Source organism: Chiroxiphia lanceolata, chromosome 1 (assembly GCF_009829145.1).
Source record: "Chiroxiphia lanceolata isolate bChiLan1 chromosome 1, bChiLan1.pri, whole genome shotgun sequence".
Taxonomy (NCBI): Eukaryota; Metazoa; Chordata; class Aves; order Passeriformes; family Pipridae; genus Chiroxiphia; species Chiroxiphia lanceolata.
Genome location: NC_045637.1, coordinates 129,448,955 through 129,465,347, shown reverse-complemented (window position 1 = coordinate 129,465,347; position 16,393 = coordinate 129,448,955). Strand labels below are relative to the sequence as shown.

At 47.0% G+C, this 16,393-nt stretch overlaps 1 protein-coding gene across 1 annotated transcript in view; it reads left to right on the top strand.

Moving 5' to 3' along the window:
- The first annotated feature begins 4,788 nt into the window (after window positions 1–4,788).
- The window catches only part of NXPH1 (neurexophilin 1), a 140,641-nt gene continuing 129,036 nt past the window's right edge, over window positions 4,789–16,393 (top strand). The window contains 2 exon segments of the mRNA XM_032711833.1: window positions 4,789–5,208; window positions 6,159–6,320. Of these exon segments, the coding sequence (XP_032567724.1) occupies window positions 6,267–6,320 (54 nt within the window). The 5' untranslated portion in view covers window positions 4,789–5,208; window positions 6,159–6,266.

The following is a 16,393-nucleotide window of genomic DNA, read 5'->3' as shown; positions in this document are numbered from 1 at the left end:
TAGGAGATCTGCTTTCAGCAACCATAACATTGCATCAGAGAGTTTATTCCTGTTTACAGTGCAGTGAATGGAGAACATTTCACCACCCTGCTTCAGAAGATGTGGCTCCATGATGTTGTTTTGGCACACAGGATGTAGGGCCAGGATGTCCTACCGTGGCAGGCTTTTGGGGTGATGTTTTGCCATTCCTCCTCATTCGCTGTGGAGTGCCCTTCTGCCCTGAACATTCAGGGTTTGTTGCAGCTCTCTGACTCAAGCCTTGAAGAGCAAGCTGTTCCCAGGAGCCCAAGGGCAGCTACTTTGACAGTACCTTAGGCTGCAAGCATCCCTCCTTCCTCTGGCTGTGCAGGCAGTCCAAGAAGCCTTCAGGGACTTCCCTGCTTTCTTCCTCGCCATCACACTGAAAGAAAAGACAATTGGACTTGCAGACTCTCTCCCACATCAATTCCTACTTCAAGACAATTTAACTCTCATATTTTAGCTCTCTCGTATGAACCCTTCCCAGCTGACATGATATACACTGTGTTATTTTGCAATTAAAACCCAAACACATCAACATAGAAATTTTAATAAAACTTTTGTTATCGAGTTTTATTATTCCAACAAGTGTTGCTGTCAGCTAATAATCCCTAGAGTGGTCATCATGAAATATTCCAATAATTGGATTTTAATTAAGAAATTCACTTAGACCTACACTATTTTTGAAATCTAATTATGTCTTCAGGAAACTCATCCAAGTTGTGGTATTTTCTGGACAACATACAGACTCAGTACAGACTCCTTCCGTTACTCTAAGTCCTTTTTTCCCATTTCTTATGGTTATTATTAAAACTCTTCTATTTCCTGTATTGCCACTGTAGAAAATTGTCAAGATCTAATGGATGAAATAAAAGTCAAATGCAAGTAAAAATCTGTATTATAAATATTATGTTAGTAAAGAAACTCCCTATGCAAAGAAGGTTAGAAAGATTTTTTTACTTCTTATATTGATGTTCCAAAGACTCACTCCCTGGAATGTAAAGTCATTGTTAATGAGAAAACCCTGTAGATTCACTTGGCTGTAAGTTTTACTCATACAGACAATATTTTATGTCTCACCTCATCTCAAGTATTTTGGGGGGAAATCCTGAGTATGTATGTGCACACTGAGTGTCACCTGGAATAAGTTTCGTGAAGCCTGTAGGCTTGCTCATATCACAGAAGCACTGAGTAGTCAAAACAATGCTGTTTGTACATTACCTTTTAGTCTTCTTCAATGCTGAATGTCACATCTCACTCCAATACTGTGTGAGTCCTCATGACATAACATCAGGAGAACTAGTTAAGAACACCATGAATACAAGACACTTCTCTTGAAGTGGTTGGAGTATTCCTGTATTTTTCCTTATGGCATACAGAGAAACACCACTTTATGGTATGCCTTTGACTGTAAGTAGTCAGAAATCTGTGTATTAAAAATAAAACTTTTACAGATATCTTTTTATATTTAGAAATATGAATGGTATATACAGTCATATTCTGACCTTGAAAGAATGGAAATAAAATGTGACAAGGGACTCTCTTTGTAGTATTTGTACCAACCATAAAAATATTCTGTTCAAACATAAAGATTTCCTTGAAACAAAAGAAATCTATTTAAAATGTGAAGAGGGGAAGGGAGAAGAAGAGAAGGTCTGATGAATTAATGGTTGGCAATATGAATAACATTTCAATAAGATTATTTACATGAGTGATATGAGGCATCTGGCCTGCACACTGTATAGTACAAATATAGAAAAGCTGTGGAGGCCATAATCTGTCATTGCAGTGCATATGCAACTTCAGTTGAATTCAGTAGTACTTCAACATGCATATAGATGAGATACTGGAGTTGCATATGCACTACATATGTACTATGCAGCATACAGGCCGGATGCTTCACATCACTCATGTAAATAATCTTACTGAAATATTCTTCATATTGTTAAACACTCATTCATCAGACTGTTTTTCTTATCCCTCTAGATCTTCACATTTTAAAAAGATTTTGTTGCTCTCTGACCCATCTTTTCCTTCTTTTCTTTGTTTGTTTTTTTTTTTCCAAGTAGTATTTCCAAAATAAGAAACATGGCCTCTACAAATAGGATTGCATGAAATTCAGTTCTGTTTACTATTTCATAAATAACTGTCCATGTTTAGACAGGTTAGCTACATTGTGCAGTAAGTTTAGCACAATAATTTGATATTTATCATTATAGCATTGTATTTTCTTTTAGTGCCTCAAGCAATTAAACCATGTGCCCATCCTCCATCGGAATCTGTAGCAGTTATTAATCACTTGCCTTTGTCTTTGGATTTTCTGCTTGTGACCCTTTCAATTGTGCAAGTCAGGATGCTATCTTTGCAGAAACAGGGAAAATGTCTAAAGACATCTTAGAATGTATTTCAAAGCTTTAAAAAATACTCCAATTGCATTCTAAAGTCTAATTGGTCTTTTTAAGAGCCCATTACTAAGTCTGGAATTTGTGATCCTGTAGAGCCTCAGTAATTGACACTACTCTGAGGGGGACCTTATTGCTAAGATTATAAACAGCATCCAAATGTTTGAAATTAAAATTCACTTAAAAAAATCTAATATTCCACTTAAGGTGCTCTACCAATATTACAGAATCACATAAAAGTCAAAAGACTAAGTGCAAAAATCCTAAATGTCAGATTGTCATATGCATTGTATTCCCTTTGAAAAAGTATTACTTGTTCACAGGTGGAGTATTTTGGAGTCTACTTTTTTTTTTTTTTTTAATAAAAAAGATCAATCCAGACTCCCATATACTCCTTACTCCTTTCTTCTTGAGTGACAATATAGGAAAGGAGCAGTCCAAGCAGCATTTCTGAAAGAAAGCTCAGTTCTATTCTAGCTGGAAACTTTGTCCCAGCGGCCTTTTGCTAAAGAGGTCAGCTGAAGAGCAAAGAAGCCCTCAGTGAAGTCAATGAGACCTTGGATCTGTTCAAACCTGACAGAAAACAGGTTCATCCATCCTTAACAACTTTGCCTCAAGAGCCTACTCACAACTCAAGTAGATGCCACACAGATCAGGCTGTTTAGAGGAGACCTTGCTGAATTTACATCATGAAGAAATTTCAGTGGGCTGAAGTAAAGAGTTTACTTGTTATTCCAGTGGAGCCAGAAGCTCCACCACAGTTCTCACCTAGATGAGGTGGAAGGATATGGATGAGAAAGGCTGGGAGGGCCACCTTCTATTTGATCAGATGAAGGAATAATTATTCTCCAAGCATTACTTCCCTGTCGCTCCAACGAAGACAGTGACCAGAACTTGGAGAAACTGATTCAAGTTATACATACAGTAGAGCTGAGTTTTCCTTTCCTGAAGAAATGATGTCTTCTTCAGGAACCTGACCCATTGGCAATTTCATATCTAAGGTAGGAGTAACTGTGCTGAGTCTAAACAGCAGCTTATTGCAATGATCAGCTGTATGCTCCATGCAGCTTATGGCAAGTTTGTTCAATGCAAAGAGAGTGATATCTATCTAGCAATATCTCTCTCTCTCTATCATATATGGAGAAGTAAGAGTAGAAGAGATAGGAAGGAGGGAGTTGCAAGGGAGAAGTCAGCTGCAATTTTTTGTTTGTTATCCTTTTGAAACAAGAAGTGTCTAGGCATCTTTAGCCCACACTGTAATGCAGAGGCTGTCTGGAGGGGCAGGATGACAGTATGATTCCTTGCAGGCTGCACGCTTCTGTCCAAAGCTGTGATGTGAGCACTCCATATGTCTAGAAGAGTGATGGTGCTGGAAGCATATGGAAGTGTCCATCTTCCAGGTGTTTGGAGCAGAAATGGTCATGGGCAAAGCTCTGGTGTAGCTTTTTCAAAGAGTACTCGTCACTTTCTCCATTCTTTTCCCGATCCCCTTTTATTATAGTGTTCCAAACTCAGACCCCGAAATTAAAACAGTATTTTACAGCTTGATACTGAAGTCTCAGATTGCAGATATTAATTACCACTATGTGCCCTGAGGGAAGCAAGGATTTGGCAGGACAACTGAAGTCTCCCTTTTCTTTCTTATTTCCCTCTCTTGCTTATTGGTTCCCCTATGGGAGGTGATAAATTTGACCTTTGTTATTGAATCTGGGCATCTGGTAAGGCTACCCTGTGCTGTTGGTATCCTCCCCTTCATCCTGTCCCGGTGTCACACTGGTAATGACACCATTTTGGGGGATGGAAGAGGGTACGAAAAAGCCCCATAGGATTCTTTGTAAAGAAGAAGGAAAACAAGGTCAATGAGACCTTTCCCTTTGAGTAACAGCTGGCAGGATAAGCCACAGTACCGGGCAGGGATGAGCTTCACTCCGAGGGGCTGTTCAGCTACAGGTTCCTGCTTGCGTGGGAGAAGCAACCCTTTCCTTCTGGAACTTGTTTCCCGCATCCGCGATCCCGCCGCCTCTGTGCCCGGCTGGCGGCCGCCCGCTGCCTTCGCGGGCGAAGCAGCGCTGTGGGTGCACGGGACACCCCTGAGGGAGGTGGAAAAACTACAATGAAGGGGAAGAAAGAGGGAGAAGGTGCTCTCCCATGCTCCTTCCAGGCAGACAGCCGGTTCCCGCGGGCAGGTAGAGAAGGAAAGGGGCTGTGCCCGTGCAGCAGCGCGGGCAGCAGAGCGGGTAGGAAGGACAGCGCCCGCACCCCGGTAGAGTCAGGCAGCAGGGCGGATAGGGCAGGCAGCAGGGACAGGCAAGTCAGCGGGGACAGGGCAGGCAGCAGGGACAGGGCAGGACACAAGGCAGGCAGCAGCGCGGGCAGGGCGGGCAGGGCAGACAGCGCAAGGCAGCTCGCACCGCCCGGGGAGGGCTCTAATTCATCACCCCGTTCAGCGGAGAGGATGGGACGCCGCTAAACTCCCCTTCCTCCCTCCTCCCTTCCCCCTCGCCAAGCAAGCCCCCCCCTCCTCCCCCCTCCACTCCTCGCTCTCTCTCCCCAAGCAGTGAGGCTCGGACAGTGCTCGGCTCCAGCGCTTTATTTTGCGATGATCGGCCAAGGTCTTTGCAGACAGATTTTATCTGAAGTTAAATAGTGGGCGCTCGCCGCTCTCTCGCCAATAAGTCATTTTTAATAGAGACAAATCGCCCTGGACGCCCCGGAGCGCCGGTGCAGCCGCTCCTGCCCTCGCCCCCCGCCGAAGGCGAGCGGGCAGTCCGGGCAGCTCCCTCCTCCCGTAAGTGTCCTGCTCGCCGGAGCCGGAGCGCGGCCGTGTGCGGAGAAGGGGAGGAGAGGGGGGGAGAGCCTTCCAGCCGCCCCGCCGCCCTGACAGTGCCTGCGCTGGATGCACAGCGGCCGCGGGACACCTCGGCGCGGAGCGCGGCGACGAGATGTGCAGGGGCGGTGGGCTGCACCGCGGCACTCAGCCCCTCTAGGCTTGCCCATGGAGCGCCCCGCGGAGCCCCGGCCGCCGTCGGATCCCCCACGCCGTACGTATCCCCGCTACGGCCCCCCCGCGGCGCCGGAGCTGTCCGCGGGCCGCGGGGGCGGAGGAGGGCTGGGGCCGGGGATGGGGGTCCTCGCCCGTCGGGGCGCCCCCGGGCGCGGTCCCGGCCCGGGGCAAGGCACGGCTCGCCTTTGGGAGAGGCAGAGGGAGGTGGATACTTGTGGGGGTACGCAAAGCCTGCTCCAGCGTACCGAAGGCAAAGCTCTCTGCCTTGGCTTTAAGCGCCCAGGAGCATCCGGAGCCCCGATTCCAGCGACTACGGTCCCCTTCTCCCCGCTCTGCTCTCCAGCGCGCTGCCGGGGCTCCGTGGCCAAGTGGCAGGTGGCTGCCGCCCGATGCCCACCGAGAGGGTAGGCAGACGGGCAGGGCTGGCGTTGGCATCCCTGGGCCATCCCAGCCGACACCACGGGGCTCTCCTACCCGGTAAAAGGACTGAGCGCTGGGGAGTGCTGCCTGCAGGCGATCTGCCGCCACCTCGGACCGTGCGATCACTTTGCTCTGACGCTGGATTAACTCGATTTTAATCATTTTTTGGTTTCCCCCACCCCCATTCACACCCCCCATCTCCTCCTTCTCTCCCGCCCCCCGCCACCCCGTTCCCTACACACCTCTCTTCGCCCCTTGTCTCAAGCCTAACCTTGTCTTGTGGTCATGGGGTCTATAATTTCATTTTTGTCTAGGCTGGTGAGAGCTCTGCTTGTTCTGTAAAGTGGATGTCAGGTGGATCTATGTTCTGGAAGGAACAAAGAGGCAGCAAAGGCAGCGCGGGGGAAGTTTGAGCGGCGAGGATGCAGGCTGTGTACTGGTACGCGGTCCTTCTGCTGCAGCCCACCCTCTACCTGGTGAGTGCCCCCGACCTCTCGTACGGGCCAGGGAGCGGGGAGCTCGGCGGGGGGAGGACACCAGCCTGGCGGAGAACGAGCAAACTCACGGCAACTACTTGTGCCCCGTAGCAAGCCCTGCCCCGCCGTCCCGGGGTCGGGCCGGGCCGGGGGCGGGGAGGCGCGGGGCTCGGCCAGGAAATCTCGGCAGGACACGGGGATGTTGCGGGGCAGACCCGTAACTTCTCCTTGGGGGGCTAGAACAGGGTCGGGGAGTCCCGGGCCGCGTCCCCCGGTGCCACCTCCCTGGCCGGGTCCTTCGGCATCTGCGTGGGCACCGGAGTCCCGCCGCAGGGGCTCCTGGACAGGCTGTGGGATGGAGGCAACTTCTTGCCCTCTGCTCCTTCCTGAGGGTGGGAGCCCCTCTGGAAGGGAATCCTCCCGGTGTGCCACTACGGGTGGCGCGGCACAGGCGGGAGGGCATTCGGCGGCGAGCACAGCGAGTGTTTTACGCGCGAAGTGTCATTGACTTTCGTAGCAAATCTCCTTTAAGATTACCGGGGGAACACGAGTAAACAGCGGCGTTATCTCCTTTCACACACACACACACACTTTATTCCCTCTACGACCGCAAGGAACAAAAACCAGGCAGGCTGCTCCTTTGCAGCCCGCGTCCTCTCTCGCCTGCGACGCGTTAAGCAGGCAAACGCTTGGCGGCAGCTCGTCCCCGCGCGACGGGGGAGGGAAAAGACCTTTTTCCAGGAGCGCTGCCGAGAGAAGTATCCCAGCTGAGGACTGTGCTGGGGGAGGCGACGGCGGCGGCCCTGCTCCGGCTCCTGCTCCGGCTGCGGCTGCGGCCCCGTCCCCGCGGCCGCCGGGCGCTGCCGCCCCGCCGCTCCCTGCACTGGCGCGGCCGCGCCACCCGGGGGCGCTGCGGGGCATCGCGGGCGCGCGGAGCGGGGGGCAGCCAATCGCGAGCGGGCCCGGCTCGCGCGGGGGCGCGTGGTGGGGCCGGCGGCGCGCACCCCTCCCGCGCCCACGCAGCCTCCGCGCGCTCGACCCATCCCGGCCCATCCCGGCCCATCCCGGCCCATCCCGGCATATCCCGCGCCGTCCCGTGCCCGCCCGACGTGGGGGGCCCTGCCCTCTCCGGGCGGTGCCACGTCTGTCGCGGGAGTCTCTCCTCCCTGCGAATTTTATAGCCCGGGCTGAGGGGTAGAGGGGTGGGGGAAATGGGGAGAAAAGTGCGTGGCAAATAATCCATCAAAAAAGCCGGAGCGAGATCGATACGTCGTGTTAGATTTTAAATGTGTTTGCTGGCAGTTAAACTGCTCTGGACTCATTACAACAACAGTGCTGGATTTATTCTAATGCGCTGCAGTCTGAACAACAAGCGCATTAATTCTCCTTTAATTGTGAACTGGGAGCATTTGAAAACCATTCAGTGTGCAAATTATGCTGATTCAATTACCGTTTAGTTACAGACTTCATTACCTGAATGCTTTTCTTTTTTTTTATTTATTTTTTTTTTCCGAAGGCTTGGCATTGCAGAGTGAAGGAGACGATTTTCCATTCCCCCCTCCAAACAATGCGAAATATCGTGAATAAAAGACAAGCTAGGGGGAGGGAACGCGTCCTTCGGCTGGGCTGTGTCTTCTGCCAAAATATTCGGGGAGGATCTAAAGGATTTCCCTAACACGATTCTTCCTTCTGAATCGATACTTCCACGTTTATGCCAATCTCTTCCTGTTCTCTGTATTTCGAGAGTGACTCTGAAAGTTTGCATTAGGCCATGGCGTGATAATAAGCTGTTTATTAACAGCGAAGCATGAAGTTTTGATTAAAGCTTTAATGCGGTGCCACAAAGCAGCAAGGTACAGCTTTTTGTTGTGCCTATCCGTGTGTGCACATCACTCTGTGTGGACTAGAGCAGTTTCAAATTAGGAATTTAATTTTCAGTGCTCGAACTGTTAGGAAGGGTAAATGAAATGGCAGCACAAACAGCTTCCTATCGAGTTTGTTAAAAAAACCTTTTTCGGGAGGGGTTAACAACATAGGTGAGAGAGAAAATAGCCAGTTTCCCCTTCGCTTGAACTAGGAGGTGTTCAGGGAGAGTGAACTGCTGCGACGAGGCTGGGCTACCTCGAAGTTACTCATTTACAGACACTGCGTGCCTCGTAATTTCACTTCACCCAGCAAATCACTGCTCTTTGTGTTTATTTTTTTTTCCCCTTTTCCCCTGCACCTTTAAACTTCTTTGTAATGAAATCTTGAAGGGGAAAAAAAAGTGTCTTTTCTCCCCCATTTTAATAGAGCCATATGTCATCCAGCCTTATTGCCTGAAATTTATAGAGGTCATAGCCGATCAAAACGAGTAGGAATTTTGCTGGGCTGGAGATGGTTTGCCGTATTATGTTTATTGATAAGAACGTTAGGTGTCCTTTGCAAGACGTGTATTTTTTCCTTGTTTTGAGCTGTGCAGTGTATTGAAAATGTTATATTTGATTTGCAGTGGAAATGTATTTCTTTTGGCCTAAATGGATAACTTAGTACTTATTTGGTAGAATTAGGAGTTAACCTTTAAAGGCTTGCAGTTGTTTTCCTTCTTTACTTTTAGAGAGCTGCAGAAAGTGTCCAAACACCTACGCTCGGTCTTATCCACCACGACACTCCACCGCTCTTCTTTCGAAAGCATTTTAGTCTAATTCTAATGGATAATATTTCATTAACTAACAGTGCTGTTCTGAGCTCAAAATCGTCAGTAAGGAAGCACGTAAATAGTAAAGAAAAAAACCCAAAAGATCGCAGACTTTCACAGGACCGAGTTCTGTTTATAAAGACACTGGGATTTTATACCATCCCGTAACGGAAACCTTCTCGTTGTACCTCCTGCCTAGCTGACGCTGAATTTCCAGTTCGACACCACAGGACAATAAAAGGCCAGGCTGTTTGTTTTCCTTTCCTCTTGTTCCCCCCCCCCCCCGCCCCCCCTCCCCCGTGGAAGCAGCATGCTGTAGAAGCGACTACAGAACGCGGGGACTGTTAGCAAGGACGGCAAGGATCCTAACGAGTTATTTCTCACTGGGACAGGTCAAGCAGGGCCTCGGAGGAGGAGGCAGATCGTTTCCGTGCCGGCAGCTGCGGAGCCCGTCGGTGCGGCGGGTCCGGCGGGCTGTGCCCGGCAGCTCCCGGCGGCGACGGGCGCTCGCCGCGTCCCGCCGCTCCCCGCCCGCATCCTGCACACCTTCGGGAAACGCGGCCAAAGTGCCTCGCAGATAACAGGACTCCATTCCCCGTCACGGTCACAGGCTTTACCCTCGCACACTCGAGAGAGACCTTCCCGCGCCGTACAATCATGGAGTGGTAACACGCACCTCTTTTGCTGGGATCATCCCCGCTCGAAGGGACTTTGGTTCGTTACTTAAGTACTCCTTACCCGGAGTAGCGGGTACGGAACTAAAACCAGTCGGTGTTTTGCGTGGCATGCTGCTAGGGTAAGGATCCCTCCCCTCCTCAGCCCCCAACCTGGCTTGCCTTCTCCCAGTAAAGTGTTTATTCACCAGTGGGTTTGTTAATTAGGATACACACCGGAGCCGGGTGGCAGAGCCCTTTAACTCCGTGTAGAACTTAAGCAGTGTGAGAGCAAAAGGAGGGGTGATTTTTTCCCTCTCGACGAGAGCTGTTTCGCAGGGAGAGCTTCTCTGCGCGGTGCTTTGTCAGAAGAGTAGAACTGCGGAGATCACGGGGCACCTTCTTTTACAGGGCGATGGCTTTGGCAGAGTGGTTTTGGAAACAGCCTGCTAATCTCCTTCCCGTGCCGGGCTGGGATTTTAAGGTCTATTCCACACCGCCACTGTAGCTTGGAGGCCTTCTGGCAGCCGAGAGGAGCTTTCCTGAAAAATTGTTGTGAATCATAGAGGTTTAAAATTGTCCTCAGCGGTGGCACACTTGGTACGGTATTTGCTGAGGGGGTAAACAGAGGGTTAGTGGCTCCAGAGTTTGTGTACATTTAATTTCGCTGTGTGTCGCACTGTTTGCGGTCATTTCACCCCGGTTAATGAAAGCTGTGGTGAACGTGAGGAGATATCATGTGCTAGCGAAAATAAGTTGATTTTTTTTGCTTCTTTCTTTTTAAAGATAGTTGCTGACTGTGTCCTACTTTGTCATGGAAGAAAAAAAACCAAACAAACCACACCTCTATAGACAGTGAAGATAAAAGAAAAGAGAAAACAAAAGAGAGAGAAGGCATTGTCCTATCGTAATCATTACCCAACAGTATTTTCTCAGAGGCATTTGGTGCTGAATGCATTCGAGTATTGCTTTTTTCCCCCCAAAAGAGCGATTTCTTGCAATTTTCGGTTTGACCTCGAAGGCGGGGAAGGCGGGGGAGAGAGCTTGGCAAGCAGGAAGAGAAGTGGCTCTTTGTGCGGGGGAGTTTATGTAGCCTTGAGATGGTCCTTCTCTCTCTTTCTAAAGGAGTTTGAGAAACGCTGTCGCCGTGGAGTAGGGGGGGGAAATTACCCTTTCGGAAGGCGCGGGAATAACAACCGGACTCCCATCTCGTGTAGGCGAAACAAACCTTTTTTTTTTTTTTTTTTTTTTTTTTTTTTAACGTAGGATGGTGCGTCCTTTTCTAGGCTTCCCTAGTTCCTAATCACCAGGGACCTGTGCTAGTTTAAGAAGGGGTTTCCCCGCACTGAAATGTCTTTTTCCTGGTGTTTAGTATACACTATTTCTATTTATTATATAGCTGGAGAAAGCAGTCTGGAACAGATTTCACCTTTTAGGGAGGTACCTGAACATAATCCCTGCCTCTCTTCTACTAGACACATCTTCCAAGTCGGTACGGTACCTAGAGGTATCCATTTTAACCTCTTTGATATTTCCCTACATCTTTAAACCGCCATTTTAATTAACAAAAGCCAATTTCCCCAATCCTCTTGGAAAGTGCGGTGAAGCAGGTTAAGAAACCAATTGCTCGGAATAGCCAGCACTTGCAGAAAATGAATGTGTGAGCCATCCTTCCCTCCCTAGGATTGGCTTCTGTTCTCCCGATTGGGTTTGGGGGAAGTTTTGCTGTGATTTATCAGATAGTTTAACACCCAGTCGCTCTTCTTGTAAGTCAGCATTAAACCACCTCCTGGGTGCTTTGTAAATACAGCTTTAGCATTTTTTTCATGCAGCAGATTGACATGTTGACGATTCTGCTTTAAGGAATGTGACAATAAAGTGGAAAACCAAAGGCTGGCAAGCACTTCATCAAGGATAAAAAGGTTCTGCTGTAAGGATGTCACTCAATTTATTGTGAAAGTCGAATGAATTACGTTTAATGAAAGTGCTCCCCAGATGAATATTACCAGCAATTTCCTGAGTTGGCTCTGTCAGATTGATATGAGGAAATGCCAACACATATCAAAAAAGATCTCCAATCTCAATTACTATGCAAGCTTTCGAAGAGCTCCTTTTTATTGATATGATATACATTGACGGGTTCTCGATGCTGTGCAAACTGCTCTCTGTTCAGCAGGACAGCACATTTCCCAGTTTATTGTTTAACCCTACATTTTTCTAGCTTTTTAAACTTCTACGAGTGCCTTTCTTTTGGAGGGGAAAGCACCTCTCATCCTCTTTCCCTTTCTGTGACCTAGAGAGACCAAAGTTGTGTTTCTGGTAGACAGAGGGGGCGACGTTCATTGCAGGAAGTTTGTTGAGCCTGGATGGACAAAGCTGAAGGTCAAGAGAAATAACTCGGCTGAGACAATGGTGTTGGATCCCCTCATTTTCAGGCGACAATCCAGATCATGGCAATATTTGTTATGACTAGCAATCCCAATATTCCCACCCTTTCTACCTCATTCCTCTAGGGCTTCTTTGGGCAAATTAGAAATTCACTAAGCCCGCGAAGAGAGAAAAGCTCTTATGTCTCCTCATCTACATAAGAATTGACTTTGTGAGAGGCTTTTCTGTTCTATTTTAACTACTGTGACACCTATCGCTGCTTAGGAATACAGCTTTTTTTCCCCACAATCCATCTTGCTGGGCTTGTTTGTGATAGATTCAATCAGCTTTCTTCTATCACTTCCCCCTTCTCTTTCAATTTTTAAATTGAAACAGAGAGAGAGAGACGGTATTGAAGTACAACCAGGAGGTTCTCGGTACTCTGCTGCAGGACGGGGACATGGGCACCTTCACGTGTGGGGCTGCACTCCTTGCAGGCAGCATTATTGAGGATGCAGAAAGAGCTTGTCCTTATCACATATCGGGTTAGTTCGGGTTACTATTTTCCTGCTCATCGCTGGCTCCGTGTTTAAAGCCTTCTTCATTGCACGATTAATCCATCTGATTTTTATTTGTTCATTTATTTATTTTAAGTGTGGGTTTTCCCCCTCTGTTGGAGATGTTGAGTGTTTCCAGCCACGGACGGCGGGTGCGAGCACTGCGGGGAGAGCGGGCAGGCGCTGGCAGTCGGACTAGGGGAGGGTTCACTTTGGGGTGTCCCGCTCCCCCCCCCGGCCAGGGCTGGCGTTGCCCCTCCGGCCGCTCCGGCAGCGCCGTGCAGGACCCTGGAGAACGCGCGGGGCGGGGGCAGCACCGCGGACAGCGCCCGGCCCCGCACCGGCCCGGGGACGACGCCGGCCCCTGGAAAGTACTCTCTCATAGACGCCCCGTCCCGGGGTAGTCAATGTTTCGGGCCACTGCTGGTTAGACCTCACCCGCAACAGGCTCTGAACTTGGGCTTTGTCAGCCTGCGTCCGTTTTCCTGAACGAAGAAGTAGGCGGGTGGACCAGCAAATTGATGTTGCTGCTGACTTGTTTTCTCTCAGTGGTGTAGCAATTGCTTTGTTTTCTGGGGAAAAACTGATCAGAGGGGCAATACATGAGTATGGAGTTGAACAGGGATGACAGAATGAATCTGGGGATCAGGAAGGGTGTTCTGGGTTGCCCAGATTTGTCTCATTCTATCCTAGGACCACAGCATCCTCTCCTCTTGGAGAGAGATCAGAGATACCCGAGACCACTGGAGCAAAAAATGAGCTGTGAGACATGGTTGACACCAAAACAAGAGAACAGGGAGTGATTAATTAATAATGACACTTTCTATCCCATGAGTAATGGCAGGAGTGACTCTCAGACACAGCTGATGTCCTTTTTGGGTTAGTGGCACTCTGAGGTGTCTGTGAGGGGCAGCCAGATCTTGCTGTCTACACTTGGTTGTGTCCTGGCAGACAGTGCTCAGGGTATGTCCCAGCTCTCTCCTTGCTTTCACGAGGAGATAATTGCAGGCAAGAGCCTCCATCCCTGTAAATCCCCACTCACTATCGACAAAGCTGTCTTCTAGAGCTCTGCTGCCTGAAAAGCACTTGTCAATGAAACGGTGACTTTTGGCAAGGCAGGTATAAGTGAATGAGTGATGGAGAGTCCTTCAATAAAGGAATGTGATGGGAATTGACTGGGTTGAGAAGAAAAACAACCCACAATTCCCACCAACCCTCCAGACAAAACCATAAGCCATTTATTCCTGATCCATATTCTCCCATGAATATCAATAGTGATTGTGATGCTTTTGCTAGATGTGAACACTCTCCAGTCTCTTTTGATTACACCATTTCCCCATGTGTGGTGTCTTGAAATGGTATTGTCTGCTGCAGAGATATTGCTTTTATCTTCCAAATGCCACCCTCATTAATGTCAATGTCTCATCGTCCAGCTAGTGACAAATGTCTCAGGGACGTTCATCTGCCTCGCACACTGTGCCATCTCTCCAGGTGCCCTGTCTCTTTTCCTCTCCAAGGAAAGGTTTAGTAATATTTTATTTAGTAATATTTTCTTCCTTGCCCCCTGCATCTGCTGAAAAAACATTTGTCCACTAGTTGATGTCTATCCTATCCTTTCACAAGTTAGTGCCCTCTGGAGTATCACCTTTCCTGTTAATCTGTTTGATCACTAAAATGATGACAGGTTGACAAGTGCATGGAAAGATAATCTGCTTTTTCTAATCTGCAGGTTTTTGATGGGAGAGAAATTAGGCTTACCAAATGATTACGATACTAGTGCCCTGTTTTCCTGTAATTTCATTTTCTAATTCAGAATTGCAAAAAACTAAAGGACAAGGAGCTTGTCTGTTGCTTTATATGTGTAGCTTGGTTGTTTCTTGTTGTATACACTTGTGAATGCTCTTTTTTTTTCTCTGATCTTTTGAAAAACTGATAAGAAAATACGTTTACATTATTTCTTTGTATGTTTCCTTAAAATTTTAGTGATAGCTGTACAGCAGACTTTTAGCAGCAGAGTTGACAGCCAAAATAACACTAGGAAAAAAGTGATCTAATGGCCTTAGTTCTTTGAAAGACTTGTAACTAAAATTTTTATATCTGTATGTATATAGATATATGATATATTAAAATTGTATTATTTATTTAGAAAGAAAATTAGAAAATCATGTAACTCTAACCAACACAGTATCCTCAGCTGAAAAACAACAGATGCTACTTACCTTCCTTGTTAGAACATGCTTTGATCTGAAAATCACTGAACTCAGTGGTGATTTCTAACAGTTCTGGTAGTTTTGGATCTGACCTTATGAGTACAGTGCTTCTACCTGATGTTGCATGCATATGTCAGAAAGAACAGACTAGTATGTTTCATTATCCTCTTCCCCCTTTCCTCTGCCCAAGTCAGCCTTGCATTATGTGTGAGTTAACTCTCAGCAGGCATGATATTTCCTGCACTTGTTTTGGAGGTGCATATGAGCTGCTGGGAAAAAGTAAAAAGAAGAGACATTGTAGGCATACATTAAGTGCACTATTGAAAAACAAAGACTCTTCTACAGCAGATCCTATGGCCTGATTCTGCATTGTAATACAAGATAGGATTCCTATGCAAATCAATGATTTGTTTACTTTTGCGAGGAAGACAGATTCTGTTTCCTGTTGAAGATTAAGTAGGCCATTTCTATCACCGAGAATTGCTTGTCACTATTCAGATGCCACTTCAAATTGAAAGTGTAATTGGCAGCTCTTAAAAATTTTTAGCTAATGGAATTTCTGTTATGGGTTCTTCAGACCACCTGTACCATAATATTTATCTACACAGTCATTTTTATAAGCTATTCTTGATTGAACTTTAGAAAAACAATTCTTCTACTAGGGTATTTTGTCAAGAAATGTTGTCATAGGCCTTCAGGTATATAAAACTGCTTATATAAAATTAATGGACTGCTTTTTATATTTACAATCTCATCCATAGCATTTGAGGTCTTGCAAAAGAAGGTATTGACTTAAAATAAGAATATTAAAACTCTATCCTCGCTCTTGTTGCACTGTCAGTAAAAGTATTGTAAAATATTGGTGTGTTTAAAATCAGAATGTTAGTCTGTAATTTGACTCTAATTTAGAGTAATTTCTGCTTTCACTTACTGCAACTGTTTTGTATTACAATCAGAGATTTTTCTTAATGTTTATGTGGGAAATGCTTTGCACCTTGAGAGGATTTTGTAAGCAATATTGATAAGTAAAACATAGCAATAATACTGTAGCTTTGTGGAGCACAACTGACAAGTGAATAGGTCTTTAAAGAGAAGGAAAATAAGAAAGACTACAGAGGTATGGCATAAAAGATGTGCATAATAAATAGTACATGAAAACCTTCACCATTAAAAAAGATGGGCTCCATCCTGCTACCTTTATCTGCAATGAGTATTACCTTAACAAGGTCCACATTTTATATTCCTACTTGTTTCATCTCCCTGCTTCCACAAACCACCACATTTGCTTACTGGCTTCCTTGTAGTAGGTGGCAGTGTAGTACATGTTGCAAACAGAGGGGAGAGAGATTAGGACCCTTTAGCAATACTATTTTTAATATCTGAGTTAAAACTTCAGTATTTTGAGTAGTTATTTGCACAAAGGATAACCGTTACTTCACAGAAGCCTTTCTGTGAGTGGTCACTTGGAGTAAGTAAGGAATGACATATTCTGGTCCTTCATAAGACTGTGGTCTGTGTGAATCATCTTCCATATCTTCAGCTTCTGTCTGTGCTGACTCGAGCAGGGATATCCCTTGCTATGCACCTCCTTCCTCTGTGAGAGGTCTGC